This window comes from Ipomoea triloba, chromosome 1, assembly GCF_003576645.1.
Source record: "Ipomoea triloba cultivar NCNSP0323 chromosome 1, ASM357664v1".
NCBI lineage: Eukaryota > Viridiplantae > Streptophyta > Magnoliopsida > Solanales > Convolvulaceae > Ipomoea > Ipomoea triloba.
The window spans coordinates 3,402,409-3,419,057 of record NC_044916.1 but is presented as its reverse complement, the minus strand read 5'-3'; the positions used below and the strand labels follow the sequence as shown (position 1 = coordinate 3,419,057).

Genomic DNA, 16,649 nt, shown 5'->3' with positions numbered 1-16,649 from the left:
AACATATATTATATATAAGCACATATGCAATTTGTTCAAAAAGTTTAATGTGTTTGATTAGTAGAGTTAACAATTGTTAACTCAAAAAAAAATGAAACTTATAATTTTGAAATTCAAATATTAATTAAGTTATTAATAATAAGTGGGTTAACCCGTATAACCCTTCAGCCACGTCTATCCAGTTGGGCTGAAATTTTAATGTCAATTTTGAAACAACCTAACTTGTGACAAGCCAGCACATCAACTATAGACATAGCGCGTCATACTTTGTCATTCTTAAAAGTTTGGAGGCTATAACACATAATATGTAATTAAAAAAAATGAAATGAAGAAGCAAATTCAGTTGTATTCGAGATAAATCAATTTTTAGATGAGCCCATGGCAAATTTCTAACCGTGTACGAATTGATATTATCAATTAAAATTCATTGTTAAATTGCCATCAAAATATATTTAAAAAAGTTATTGGACAATATTTTAAAACTACTAGGCCAGGTAGTTAAATTGTATAAATATTACTTATTACATTAATAATTAAAAATTAATATACTACTCCATATTATATCTTACTATTATATATATTTTAAGTAAACCCTATTTTTTAAATAAGAAATAATATTCGCAATGATAACTTTAGAATATTTATTTTTGGAAAACAAATGAAACTCGTTGTAATTATAAGTATACATTGAATTTCTTTAAAAAAAAGTATACATTGAATAAATGTTGTTCGTATAATAACTCACCAATTACACATCTGATCTATCAAAAAGGTATTTGCAGATTTTTTCTATTTTTATGAATATATATTAGTAAAGTTTTTAATTCTTTTCAAAATTTAATAATACTCTCATTTTTTTTTTTGTAAATAATAATATCATTTCTAGATTTCTAAATTTGACAAATCCTAGGAATACGTTATCCCCATGCAAAACAGACCACAACCGCCTATATATACACAGAGACACTTTTGGTCTCTCGCATCCTCAATTAAAAAAAAAAAAAAACCATCTTCACTCTCCCCAGAAGAAATATCTGATATCATGTCTTCTTCCGGCGCTAACGACGGCGAGAAAACGGTGATACTGAGAGCCAACGACGGCGAGGAGTTCGAGGTGGATGAGTCCGTGGTGGCGCTGTCACAGACTATCAAGTTTGTGGTGGAGGATTCCAGCAAGGGCGAAAACTCTGTCATCCCATTATCCAAAGTCGACGGAAAGACGCTCGCGAAGATTCTCGATTACTGCGAAGTGCACACCGCCGTCGAAAAAACCGATGCCGAGAAGAAGGAGTTCGACCAGAAGTTTGTGGACGTGGAAATGGCGGAGCTTTACGATCTTCTCATGGCAACGGATTATCTGGAGATAAGCGAGTTGTTGGAGAAGTTGGCCCGTAGAGTTGCGGAGATGATCAAAGGCAAAACTCCCGAGGAGATCAGAAAGACATTCAACATTGAGAATGACTTCTCGCCGGAGGAAGAGGAGGAGATGAAAAAGGAGAATCCTTGGGCATTATTTTGAAAGATTTTTTGGGTTTAGGATTTTGGAATTTTGGGGGTTTTATATTATTATATTTAATTACAAAATATAAACAACATTAATATATTTACAAAATTATCTTCTTCTTTATCTTTTTTTTTTAATGGATTTAGGGTTTTGGAATTTTTGGTTATTTTATTTTATATTTAATTAAATTTGAGGTTTTGGTAGATTGAATTGATTTGCTTATTAATTCTGTTCAATTTATGTTTTGTGATTTTTTATGTTATTATTATTATTTTAATATTTTTTCTAAAAGCTATTTACTATATGCTTGGAATATGTACAACAATCACATACATTGCTTGTTATATCATTCACAAAAAAATATATTAAATTTGTCACTCAAATTTTAAATTCACAAACGAGATAATAAAAACAAGAATGAACAAAAAAAAAAACAAAAAGAACACAAGAGGCATAGGGGTGGGTAAAAAATAAGTGAGCCCTAAATTACATTTGTACCATACTGCTGATTCTTTCATCTTCTTGTAATCGAGTTTGGCTTCTCCTAGGCTAACTAGACACTTAATAACTCTTGTTTAACATTTGCACGTTGAAACTTCAAACTCCCTTCTTTTATGTATATATTTTGTTATGAATTTGAGTTTCGATCAAACTTCAAAAAATAATGTATCTATAACATGTTAATGTTATATGCATTTAGTTTGTTGTATTTCTATTGAGTTAATTTTAACAAAGGTCCTTCTAGACTATTGTCTATGTATAGCCCACGTGCATCTAAATCAGCCGTTATTGTCGAGAGGAATGAAACTAAGCAGTATAAGTACCGTGAACTGTATGTGTTATATAATGAACATCATGTATACATCAATCCATGTTTATATATTAGGCACAGAGTCTGGTTGACTAACAACTTCTAGTTATTTAGTCTAACCAAACTACTCAGTAAACCTAGGTTACCTAGCTAGTCAACTTATACCACTCAATTAAGGCCCTAATATATAATATATATTATTAGGGAAAATCTAGTTATTTAGTCTAACCAAACTACTCCGTAAGCCTAGGTTACCTAGCTAGTCAACTTATACCACTCAATTAAGGCCCTAATATATAATATATATTATTAGGGAAAATCTTACACGTACCTCTTGAAACACAACTTCAAGAACATAAATCAAGCAAAGATGCACTGCTATACAAAAAATCATGCTACAGAAATGTTACTTTGTGGATTTTGGATGATTTGAGGTTGAACATATATAGCGGAGGAGATGAAGAAAACTGGAAAAAGTTAAATAAAAAAATAGTGATGATGTCAAATTATCTTGGGTCACACTTGTGTGAGACCGTCTTACGGATCTTTATTCGTGAGACGGGTCGAGTCGGGTCAAAGCACCATGCAAATGTCATACTTATATGCTCAAATATAACACTAATCAAGAATACAATTTTTGTTACTTATAAGAGAAAAAGTAATACATTTTTCATAATAAGTAATGTTGACATGTGCCCTTACTTATAAGGGCAAATATAATACTTTTGAGGAAAAAAGTAATACTTTTAAATCGAAATGTAAAAATAAAAGTATTACATTTACCCTTATAAGTAACAAAAATTTTATTCCTGATTAGTATTACATTTGAGCATATAAGTGTTACATTCGCATCTTAACCCGGCCCGACCCGACTCATGGTGAGACGGTGTCACACAAGTTTTTGCCAATTATCTTTGCTTAAAATGGAATTTCGCTGAAAAAGGTACCTTAAGGATCAAAAGTGTCTAAAATTTTAGTCTGAGTTTAAAAGTAAATATGATTGTCTAGGATGAAATTGCCACACAAAGATAAGAGACCTTGTTAGAATTATATTATTGTAGGACTAATCCTTATTCAATTCTTTAAACTGGAGTTGTGCTCATAGTTTAACTCACTTATTTAGTATCTCTATTATATATATGACTATTTTGGATTAAGTTCTTTTGGCCTGAGTTGTGCTCATTGTGTTTAACTCCCTTTTTTTTTAGTATTATATGACTGACTTGGTTTTTTTTGTCCTTATGGGGAATCGTCACTTGCGGGAATTGAACCCGGATTCTCCCGAAATTCCTCCTCACAAAGAGAGCTCACTTGCCACTTGAGCTACCACGTTGGGTTAGTATCTCAATTATATTATTATATGACTAACAAAGGCTAAATTCTTTTGACTTGAATTGTGCTCATAGAGTACTTTGACTCGCTTATTTAGTACTTGACGTAGAAAATAGAGGGTACGATTTTCTATGCCATCGGTAGGAGTTTGGTAATTATGAGTTATGACATGTAATATGCAATAACAAAAAGTAATCAACAATACTCACCAAAAAAAGAAGAAGTAATCAACAGTAAGGGTGCAACTCCAACCAAATAGTAAGTTGGACTGTTGACTTAGTAATCATAAGGTTACAAGTTTGATTTTTAACGAGAATTCTTGGTTTAATTCGGTGAGCTATGGACAACTAGGAGTGACCACGGTTCAATTCTGATTCCGATCGAACTGGCAGTTCTCGGTAGTAGGAAGGTTCCAGTTTGAAACGCTAGTTCTACTTTTTTTCTTTTTGAAAATTTTATTTCTATTTTTAAAATAGTTCAAATTCAACAATTAATTATTATTTTCTTTTGAAATTTTTTCATTCTCAAATTTTAAAAAAAGGATTATATCAAGTATTTAAAGTTAAAACTTTTTTTGAAGCTATTGTTAAGTTATTTAATTTTGTCAAAAAAAAACAAAGTTATTTTAAAAAATATAAAATAAAAATATTGTTTAATCCTTATCATATTAGGAAATCAAATCAGACTTAGCTTCTACTATATGAATATATGATCGAAACTGTATAGAATTAGGATTGTTTAAACCTAATTCAGTGTCTAAGTTCCTATATAAATACCATCATCAGCGCCCCTCCCACCAATCCGTACAATTATCGTTATCAGTCCGCGAGCGAAACTTTAAGACCCAAATTCTCCGGTTTCTTCACTCTTCCCAGAAGAATCATCTACCATCGATCATGTCTTCTTCGGGAATCAACGGCTGCGAGAAGATGGTGAGACTGAGAGCCAACGACGGCGAGGAATTCGAGGTGGCGGAGTCCGTGGCGGCGCTGTCACAGACAGTCAAGTTCGTGGTGGAGGATGCCGGCTTGGGAGAAGACTTTGTGATCCCATTACTCAAAGTCGACGGAAAGACGCTAGCGAAGATTCTCGAGTACTGCAAAGTGCACGCTGCCGGTGACAAAAGTAATGCCGAGAAGAAGGAGTTCGACAAGAAGTTCGTGGAGGTGGGCCAGGCGGAGGTTTACGATCTTCTCACGGCGGCGAACTATCTGGAGATAAGGGAGTTGTTGGATATTATGATCCAGAGAGTTGCGGACATGATCAAAGGTAAAACCCCCGAGGAGATTAGAAAGATTTTCAATATCAAGAATGATTTTACGCCTGAGGCATGTTTTACAAGAAAGCTTGGTATGCCCGACAAATAGCGATACAAAAGATTTACGGTGAATGGGATAAGTCATATGATGACTTGCCTAAATATTTGCAATCACTATTGATAGCAAATCCAGGCTCAGTTATTGACTTTCAAACGACAAGGTCAAGTAGGGGTCCTAATTTCAGATAGGCACCCAGGCATTGATGTCGCATTTAATGTGTTGCCACAACTACACCCGTCACGTGTGCACCGTCGATACTGCCTACGACATCTCCGTAGTAATGTAATGACGAAGTTCAGAAACAAGAGGCTCAAATCACTAATCTGGGAAGCGGGTGCTGCAGTAACAAGATCTGATTACCAGAAGGCAATGAATGCTATAGAGGACCAATGGCCCCAAGCATACCAATACTTGTCCGAAATCCCGAAGCAATCATGGGCATTGTCCTACGACGGTGGTTATAGGTTTGGCATTATGACTACCAATAGCTCAGAATCCTTCAACAATACGTTAAAAGGTTGTCGAATGTTGCCTGTAACGGCTATAGCTCGGCTAACGTTCAACAAGTTAGTTGCTATGTTTTTTAATAGGCGCACTGCAGGGGAGTTAATGCTACAAGTTGGCTTGCGTTGGCCGAAGAATATTTCTAAAGAGATGTCAGCGAGGGAACAATTCAAGCATACTGCCACTGTTAAGCCATATAATCACCAAATTGGTCTTTACGAGGTTGCTGTTGATAGACCCTGCATTTCTCGACCCAATGTAACATTTCATGAACTTAATTTGGAGCAGAAGACATGCACATGTGGTGAATGGGCGGTAGACGGCTTGCCTTGCACGCATGTAATAGCGGCATGTCATTTCAGGAGAAATATTCCAGACTCATTTGTGCCTGCAGTATTTACTTTAGACTATTATAGAATGTGTTATGCAGGTGACCTCTATCCTGTGCCAACCGAAGAACATCATCAGAATAGTGGGGTAATTATCCTACCACCCTCAAATGCGCGCCGCAAAAATCACAGAGGACAACAACAAAGAAGTAGGTTTCAAAATGAAATGGACTATGGAAAACGTTGTCGTCGTTGAAGAAATTGTCAGGAAAATGTTGCGTTTTTTTTTTCAATGTTGCATTTTTGTTTCAATGTTGTCAGAATTTTCATGTTGATTTCAATGTTGCGTTTTTTTTTTTTTAGAATTTTCATGTTGATTTCAATGTTGCGTTTTTTTTTTTTTGAAAATTTGTTGCATTTTTTTTAATTCACTGGCTATGAATTCAATTTTGATTACAATTGGTTTTTACTATTTCTCCAAAAAAAATCACACATTTACTGGAATATATACCACACTGCCACAGTACCTATGCCAGCTTATATAAATTATAAAATTAAAAACTATTATATATGCCATAGTACATACACACGTGATACGCCTGCATCCATATGAATACATACATACGTGATACGCCACATGTAATAGAAGCCACAGTACATACATACGTGAAAAGTGAAAACATCAGCTGTGCATTGATTTGTTTATTTCTTTTTTGAAAAGTATGCATTGGTTTGTTGATATTCTTGTCCACTACTCCATTCCTCGACATTTTTGTCCATGCATTTCATTTCCTCAATAAAGTGAGCTATGCCTCTGAAAAGGGCGAATGCTTGGGCTTTTTGAACATTTTTTTTAGGTTTAGAGTTTTGGAATTTTCGGTTTTTTTTTTTAAATTTATATTTAATTAAATTTCACGTTTTGGTAGATATTGATGAGTTTGATTTGCTTATTAATGCTGCTAAATTTATGTTTTGTGAAAATTTTTGTTATTTTTACTACTGTTTTATTAAAAACTGTTTACCACTCTGTATATTTCAAATAATATATACCACAGTGACATCCGTTGCTTGTTATATCATTCACCGAAATAATATTAAAATTTGTTCCTCAAATCTTAGGGCGTGTATTTAATCAAGAATTTTATAAATTTTTAACTGACTTTAAAAGTTTGATTGTATTCGATATAGATTTTTAAAGACTATTTAAAATTTTGTCCGTATTCAATTCAGAATTTAAAAACTTATTAACTTTTATAGACTCTATATATTGAGTTTAAGTAGAACCATCAAAATAGGCCAAACCATTTAGCCATGTTTTTAGACATGCCAGGTTAGAGACTTCTCTAACACGACCCATATAGCCCATGGCGGGGGTGGGGTGGGATACACAGGTTGACTCGTGTAACTTGCGAGCCAACTTGTATAACCTGTCACCCCAAAAATAGAGTGCCACCGCCTATATATATATATATATATATATATATATATATATATATATATATATATACACACTTTTTTATAAACTATATATAAAGTTATCTAGAGGTAAATCTCGCTTCTATATAATAGTTCACAAATCACGCATGACTGAAGATAAATCACAATACAAGACCTGTGCAATGAAAGAAGGCGTTGGAATAAATTTTATTTTTTATGAGATATATATTAGTGAAGTTTTGTTCTCTTTTTTTTTTTTTCAAAATTTAAAAATATATTCCGTATATGGTATCTTGTAATTAGATATTTGTAAGATTCCATGAACGAGTAGCATTAGGAATTCTAGATTTCTAAATTTGACAAACAAAAATACTATAGACTCCAAAACCTACCAGTCCTTATACCGTGGACCATGGTCCACAATGCATTGTGGACCATGGGTCATGGTTGATACTACAGTTGCGTTGAACTAATACTGCAGTTGTGTTGAAAGGATACTGCAGTTGTGTTAAAAGGGAACTGCAGTTGCGCGGAATAGAGGCCGTGTCATCCATCTGAAACTGCAGTTGTGTTGAACGGATACTACAGTTGTGTTGAAAAGATACTGCAGTTGTGTTGAACGGATGAACGGTCTCTGTTTTGTGCAACTGCAGTTTCCTTTCAACACAACTGCAGTATCTTTTCAACACAACTGCAGTATCTTTTCAACACAACTGCAGTATCCTTTCAATACAACTACAGTATTAGCTATGATCATGGTCCACAATATAATGCGAAAACCTACCCTAACTTTTACTCTCAATAAGTATTCACATTCTCTTCCCAAAAAATTTGAATCTCCAAACCCAAGGATCCACCACACCTCGACTTAACAGAGCATTTAGAAGGATGTAAATCATAGTAACTCAATTGACAATCCATCAACTATAGACATAGTACGACATGCATACTTTGTCATTCTTAAAAGTTTGGAAACTATGAGTCTATGACACTAATATGTAATACAAAAAAATAATAAGAAGAAACACATCAAGCTGGATTCAAGATAAATCAATTTTTTGATGAATTCATGACAAATTTCCAAACGTGTACGAATTGATATTTTATCAATTAGAATTCATTGTTAAATTGCCTTCAAAATATATTTTAATAAATTATTGGACAATATTTTAAAACTACTAGGTAGTTAAATTGTATAAATATTACTTATTAAATTAATAATTAAAAACTAATATACTACTATATATATATATATATATATATATATATATATATATATATTAAGTGAACCCTATTTTTTCAATAAGAAATAATGTTCACAATAATCATAACTTAGAATTTTTATTTTTGGATAAAAAATGAAACTTGTAGCAATTATATAAAAGTATACATTGAATAAATGCCGTCCATGTAATAGTTCATCAACCACACAAGACAAAATTGATCAATATGGTATTTACAGATTTTTTTCATTTTTTACGGAGTCTATATTAGTAAAGTTTTTTATTTTTTTTTTCAAAATTTAAAAATATACTCCGTATATGGTATCATTTTTAGATTTCTAAATTTGACAAATCCTAGGAATACTTTATCCCCATGCAAAACAGACCGCCGCCCCCTATATATACACAGAGACACTCTTGGTCTCTCGCATCCAATCAAAAAACCCATCTTCACTCTCCCTAGAAGAATCATCTGACATCATGTCTTCTTCCGGTGCCAACGACGGCGAGAAGACGGTGACACTGAGAGCCAACGACGGCGAGGAGTTCGCGGTGGCGGAGTCCGTGGTAGCGCTGTCACACACTATCAAGTTCGTCCTGGAGGATTCCACCATGGGCGAAACCTCTGTCATCCCATTATTCAAAGTCGACGGAAAGACGCTCGCGAAGATTCTCGAGTACTGCAAAATGCATACCGCCACTGAAAAAACCAATGCCGAGAAGGAGGAGTTTGACCAGAAGTTCGTGGAGGTGGACCAGACGGAGCTTTACGCTCTTCTCATTGCAACGAACTATCTGGGGATAAGCGAGCTACAGGAGAAGCTGGTCCGTAGAGTTGCGGACATGATCAAAGGTAAAAATCCCGAGGAGATCAGAAACACATTCAACATCAAGAATGACTTGTCGCCAGAGGAAGAGGAGGAGATCAAACATGAGAATCCTTGGGTGTTTTGAACTATTTTTTTGGTTTGGATTTTGGAATTTTATGGGGGTTTTTTTTTTAATATTATGTTTTATTACAAAATATAAAATTATCTTTTCTTTTTATGGATTTAGGGTTTTTGAATATTTGGTTATTTTATTTTTAATTAAATTTGATGTTTTGGTAGATTTGAATTGATTTGCTTACTAATTATGTTCAATTTATGTTTTGTGAAACTTTTTGTTATTTTTCCTTTTTTTTTTTAAATTTCTAAAAGCTATTTAGTATATTCTTGGAATATATGCCACAATCACATACATTGCTTGTTATATCATTCACAACAAGAATATTTAATTTTGTCACTCAAATTTTAAATCCACAAACGAAGTAACAAAAACAAGAATAAACAAAAAAACAAAAAGAGAATCAAACTTGTAATTGAGATTGGCTTCTCCTAGGCTAACTAGACCCTTACTCTTGTTTAAACATTTTCACGGTGAAACCTCAAACTCCCTTATTATTGTTTTATGTATATACATTGTTATGAATTTGAGTTTCGATCAAACTTCAAGAAATGTATATATATAACATGTTAATGTTGTATGTATATGGTTTGTTGTATTTCTATTGAATTAATTCTAGCGGAGATCCTCAATTCTTCATAGACTATTGCTCTTGTCTTTAAACACTACATATTATTAAATTTTGAACACTTTTTATCTTCCTGGTACATTTTTCGGCGACACTCACTTTCAGGCAAGAGTAATATCGTCATCTCATTACTTTAATTTTTTTTAAAAAAATCCATATTTGTTTAAATCTTTTTCGAGTCTTTTCATTTCTTTCACCATGTTCAGCCCCAAATCCCTAAATTAACATTTCTATAGCGTGCTTTTTCGTAGAGCAGTACGTGCATCATTTTAAAAATTGACATTGTACATTATTTTTTAAATTTTTAAATAGGTACATACAACATCGATTTTTAGCTAAAAAAACGACGTAGTAAATATATATTAAATAAAATAAAGAGATACCATGTCGGTTATTAAACAAAACCGAAGTGGTATCTTATTTAAAGAAATAATAAAAATATACGATGTCGGTTATAGGGTCAGGCTCCTATGAGAACTCATCCCAAGTGAGAACGTGTGGTCTAATCATCCACATCGTATGTCATATTAAATTACTTCTTTTAGAAAAATTAGAACATACAACGTTAGTTCACATAGAATCGACATTGTATGCCTCTACGTTATTTTTCTTTTAACATATGATGTCAATATTTGACAAAAACTAGCGTCGTAAATAATATATATATATTCTTTTTACTTTATTTTATTGACATATTATAAAAAATTGACATTGATTAGATGATGTAGTATGCCTTTTTTTTTTTTTTTAGTAGTGCAAGCAAAGCTAGCTTCCTGGGAGTGACCACCACGAGCTCATCACGGCATGGTAAACGTGTGTGATCAGCCCGCAGGATTAATTTTCAATGCTTGTTTTTGCTCCAAATCTTCCATGGTTTGCATCTTTACATCCTAAGCTTCCAACACTTCACTCCTTGGAAAATAAAGCAAATAAGTACTAATCCTTATGAAATTTAGAATAATCTATGGACAAAATGATCTAATATAAGAGAAAAATATGGACAAATAAACACTTATCAATGGTGGTGTGGTGGCGGTGATAGTGGTAATGGTGGTAGTTGTGGTGATGGTGGCGGCGCTAGCACGACGGTGGTGGTGGTGTGGAAATTGGTAAATGACTTCCCCCAGAAAAAGAGGGGAAGTTATTTTGGTGCAAAATAAGGATATTTTCGTTTGACCAAGTGCTCATTTTCCTTTAATTTGACTCACATTTTTCACTCTTTACCAACCCTGGAAATTCGGAAAATGATTTTCAAAAATCATTTTTTGGGTTTTCAAAAATTAAAAATCCTTATTTTTAAAATCTTATGTAGGTACATAATTTGTGTTCATAGGCACATAATTTTACAACCCAAGACACAGAAATTCATAACATGACACAATTACTAATTTGTTTCAGGTACAAAATATTATAAAGAGATATTGACTCGTTGGGCTTCAATAGGTTAAGAAAGTATATATGGACATATACTACATGTAACAGGGTTAATAGTATTCAAAAGTTGCATATAACTGACAACTCAAACTAGCTAATAACGCCAATAAACATTTTTCAAGTTGAATAACTTAAACCAAGAAAGCCAAACTGTCTAACTAATAACTTGATTGGAGTTATCCCGATACTGAATCATACTTAATCACTAACTACATACTAATTACACAAAGATCGCGGCGTCGATCAAGTCACGTTATCACGTACACCTGCTCAATAATCTAATGGGATTTGTTGGTGACAATACAAAATTATTACAATTCACTAATTTATTTGGGTGACGAAAGTTTTGCGCGTGTGAATGTGTTTTTCTTCATCGTTTTCGTCAAAAAAGCAATAAAAACCTAAAAATAAAATATATATATATATATATAAAGTGTGAAAGTGGATAAAATTTGTATATGTTGGATAAAGCACCGGCCATAACCAACCCTCTCAGGATAACATTTGTATTTTCTATTTACAGACGTGAAGATTAAGGTAGGTTCAGACATTGCATGCATGTTATCAGGAAGTTTCTACTTGATGTTACAGAGCATGCATTTGACGAAGTCTTCCAGACCAGGATCTTTGCACAGCCACTGGATGAAGATTTCGTACCAGAAATTCACAGATAATTAAATTGATGTGTTGGGTGTCTCATATTTATTATAATATTATCTGTGGCAAGCATATAATATATAGATAATAAATATATACTTTCATTATTTTTTAGAACACAAACATTTAACTAGCGAACACAAATTCGAGTAGTTTTGAGGGTCTCAACTTACTAGTTGGGCCTGCACTGTCAATGACATCTTGTATCCTTGGGCAGGTTCACATTAAAATATTTGTTTTGTCTTAACTAAAATTCTAAACTTATAGTTAATTTTACTATGCATTTATGTTTTTTGGATAACGAAGAAAATTCGTAGTCATTATTTGATGGTGTGCACTAGGTAAGCATGCCTTGTTACTCTAGTTGGCAAAGAACCACAAGAAGATAAACCAGCTTAGTTTGTCGTTATTCATAGCTAACTGGTTCAAACCACGAAGCTCAATAGACTACTCCAATTATAAGTCAAACTTGAAAATTTGTAGTTACTAAAATATTTATGTTTTATATACTATACGATGAACAAGTCATGTTTTTTTTTTATTTTTTTATGTGCAATTCAATTACTTTTTGATGAGCTATATGCAATATGTAGATAGAAGTGATGAATCTATGATCAGTCGTAAAGATTTTGCTCTGATACCAAATTAAAAAATATTGCTTTTCTGGTTGCTTCCGGTTCATTCTAACTCTAACAATAATCTGCGGTGCAAAGTGATAAAATGGCATTTATTACGAAAGTGACAGTTTTGCTACTCAAAATTATACATTTGGAGCTCTTCTGTTAATTACATATATATGCCAATGAGATACTCGGGTGTGGCATTTTGGGTATGCATATGTAACCACGCAGCTAGCGAAATGGCACTTTTAGAAAGGAATTAATTTGACTAAAAATAAAAAGGAAATACAGACCATTCATGCACGCCAAAATGTAAAGTCAATTCTATCTAGGAAGTGGGGGTTGGAAAATATAATAAAAATGACATTGAAAGTGGTTATTTTGTGGTACAAATATATGTGGAGTTTACTCTTGTTTTAGATCTGGTCAAAGTGGATGTCAGTTCATCGTAACGAGACAAATTGATTAATATATTGTGCGCTTAAAATAAATAATAAGTGAATAAGAAATTAATTTTCAAAATTGATTCATTTGAGTTGAAAAATGAAAATAGAAAGACTTAAAAGTAACATTTGTCTCTTTCAAAAAAAAAAAAAAAAGAGTAACATTTGTCTCGCATTAAAGAAACAAAGAGATTTACACCATTATATATACAAGTTTTTTATAGACATGTCAAATTGTATAACATAGAGGCTCTTTCTTGTACGAAAAGAGTTGCACTCATGTAATACAATTATTTGGATTATTATTATAGAATTCTACTCGTGATGCAATTATTTTAATTTGTTCTAAATTTAGTACGAGAGTGGTAGTTTATTCCGTTAGAAAAGGGCAACTACACTACCGTTATGTGGGGCCTACGCTGTCCATATGCCGCCACCTGTTCTTTTCCCACTATTTTTTTCCAATTATTTTATGGATCTTGAATTTCCAACACCTTCGAAGCAGTTTTGTTTGAATTCGGATAGTTACCTAATTCGAGGGGAAGACAAAAACATTCTTAGCTAAATGAATAAATTGGTCGTATAGTGGTTAATGATATTTTGTTTCTATACAGAAGTGGTTGATAGTCTCACTCTCCATCACTTTTAAATTATTTATCATAAACTCAATATCTTTAAATATTTAGTAAACTAATTGCTAATGTAATTTAAGATTGGAAGTTACGAGCATGACTTGAGCAGAATCCAAATCTGTTTAAGTGTAATAAAAATACTGTATGGTGTATATTTCAATTCAAAACCTTAGAACAACCTTAGTACGAATATGAAAAGAGGAAATCGGACATAGAAAGGGTGAAAAGGAACTTTTTCTCAATTAAATCTTGAAAGATATTTTCAATTAGGCTTTTGACGGGCTCAAATTAATAAGGTTAGTAGGCCGCTTGTGAGAGTCGAATTTGTAAAACAGTTTGACCAACTTGTATGGTACGGTGTTAATTAATTGCCCCCAAGTTAATTGAGTTTTTATTGATTGGAGACTTCATACTTGAAAGGTCAAGTTTCATCCTGTCACGCATTGGTTAGTATACACGTATAAAAAAAAATAAAGTTATGTATTCACATACTACTAATTATAACTTTTAGCGTAATCGTAAATACTTAATCCTAGCCATCTACACCAAAGTAAATCATGGGTTGAAGACATGTTGTGCTCAGAGAAGGGTAGCGTCCTGCTATTTTCTAAATATTTTAAATTATTGAAACAATTTTTATTTTTTTTTGAGTTTTCATGAATTTCTATTTTCAATTATTGGTCCATTGCATACATACTATGAGCTCTCTAGGTAGATTCATCCCTTTGGCATAGATTTTTATTTTGGTTGGCAAGTGTATGTTCCTCAACCGACAAAGAATCGAAAGAATCTTAATTAATAAATAGAGTATATGACAGAAATAATATTTTTTTGAAGAAAAAAACACAAAGAGTATAATTAAATTCATGGATTTCGACTGTCAACGTTGAACACCAAAAAAAAAAAACACACACACGCACACATTCAAAATTATTAATAATTAACCAGTTTGGTTGGCCTGAGTGACCGTGCACTTTTATCCATTAAGAGAGGTCTGAAGTTCTACCCCTCTCGTATAAAAAAACTAATCTGGCCAGCACATTGCCCCTTAATTAAGTCGGTCCGGTGCGAACATGAATTAGTCTGAGAATGATAGGGACTTAAAAATGCCTCCTACCGTTAGAACTTGCACAGGACACTTCGTGATCTGACAAAAAAAATTAATAATTATTATATGCTTGTAATTATTTAACGACGGTACAAAACAATGAACCCATGCATGCACGTGGCTGTTAGCTAGTCCTAATCTGGTAGGTTAAGCTTAATTATTCTTCATCAACACTTTATATATATATATGTTCAAAACAAGCATTATAAAGCCAAAAATGCGTACTGGTTAAACAAAATTTTTGTACCAGAAAGTCACATTTGTTCGATTCCCCTCTAATGTATGATTTGTGAGTTATTATACAGAGCGCAAAAGCCTGTATAATTTACCTAATTACAAGTAGGTTAGTTCATGTGTTTACACATTAGGAATGTAAATCAAAATCATAGTTAGTGTTTGGTTAACAATATTTTAAAACACAACTATAAAATTTGATTACTCCTCAAATTAAAAACTCATTCTCTACTTAAAAAAGAAGGTATCGTTCCATCTTATTAGTAATATTATTTTTAAGATTTTGGATTAGTATTTTTAGATTTTTTTTTTTGTTTATATTGGTGTTTTAGATGTCATTATATTAGGATCAATTGTCTTGATTTGTTGTTTTTGTAAACATAACCAAATATCAATATTAATCATTCCATTTCTACCATACTGCCAAGCAAAATACATTCACCAAAACCCATACCATTACCAAGTATTTAATTCTCATTATGATTTCAATTCCAACCACACACCCAAATAATTAATCCAAGCCGATCGAGTTAATATCAATTTTTTTTTTAATTTGAAGATTATTAGACTGTGAACCAATACAATTGAATGAATAAACAAATAATATATAACCCATGAAATAATGCCGTAGTATGAGGGGTTAGAAACTGTACAATGTGGCAAAGACCTAGCAAAAGGGCGGTGGTACAGTCCGACCACCGACGACGGTCTTCTTCCACCGTGCTATCACTTAATTGACTGAATTTAATCATGATTGGTATTGTATGATCTAGATTGCTCTAATTTAATTACATTAATTTTGGTTTTGTTTTTCTATCTATAATGTCTCGTACGTTTACGTGAACTATGATTGTAGACATTTTAGTTAAGATGACCACAAAAAATATATATCTAGGAAGCCTTTAGTTCAAAACATTTTTAAACTCTTTAGCCAGATGTACCTCATTCCCATCCTTCCTACGTCTTCATCTTCAAGACGAGCTTCTTCTTGCTTTTAGATTGACGAGTTAAGGCTCAAAGAGATCTTCATTTCAATGAAGAATTCTCAACTCCTATATTTTTTTTCTCACACCGACACTTTTAGAAAAACCTTAAAAGAAGAGTGCACACGCAAACACATAGATAAGTGCTTGCAGAAAGTTATATAAAATAACCATCCCCATTCACATTTTATATATATAATTGAGGGTTGAGCTTTTGTCACCTAGCAGCAAATATTGATATTTAACTGATTCTTTCATCAAGTTATGGAACTATATATATCTATCATCGAGAATATAATTAAAAAATCAAATACGAATGTCTCAATAGTTGAGAGTTGGAGTTTTCATATAAATTGACATGCACAAAAATGCAAACACAATGCTCACATTCATACCGCGAATGAAGTCAACAACAATCAATAATGCTCACATTCATTCAATGCATGAATAATGTTATAGCCTAATTAAGTTTGACCTTAATTTATACAAAAACATAGAATCTTAAA

General features: G+C 32.7%; 2 protein-coding genes across 2 annotated transcripts; both read left to right on the top strand.

Moving 5' to 3' along the window:
* The first annotated feature begins 1,042 nt into the window (after positions 1 to 1,042).
* On the top strand, positions 1,043 to 1,519 carry LOC116033979 (SKP1-like protein 11). Its single transcript, XM_031276539.1, has one exon. It carries the CDS (start codon positions 1,043 to 1,045, stop codon positions 1,517 to 1,519), a length of 477 nt encoding a protein of 158 aa, XP_031132399.1.
* Positions 1,520 to 8,939: 7,420 nt separating this feature from the next.
* Positions 8,940 to 9,413, top strand: LOC116033817 (SKP1-like protein 11). The gene has a single exon (XM_031276493.1). It carries the CDS (start codon positions 8,940 to 8,942, stop codon positions 9,411 to 9,413), a length of 474 nt encoding a protein of 157 aa, XP_031132353.1.
* The last annotated feature ends 7,236 nt before the right edge of the window (positions 9,414 to 16,649 follow it).

Excerpts from the sequence above, each read along its gene's own strand:
- LOC116033979 (XM_031276539.1), top strand. The coding sequence starts at position 1,043 with ATGTCTTCTTCCGGCGCTAACGACGGCGAGAAAACGGTGATACTGAGA.
- LOC116033817 (XM_031276493.1), top strand. The coding sequence starts at position 8,940 with ATGTCTTCTTCCGGTGCCAACGACGGCGAGAAGACGGTGACACTGAGA.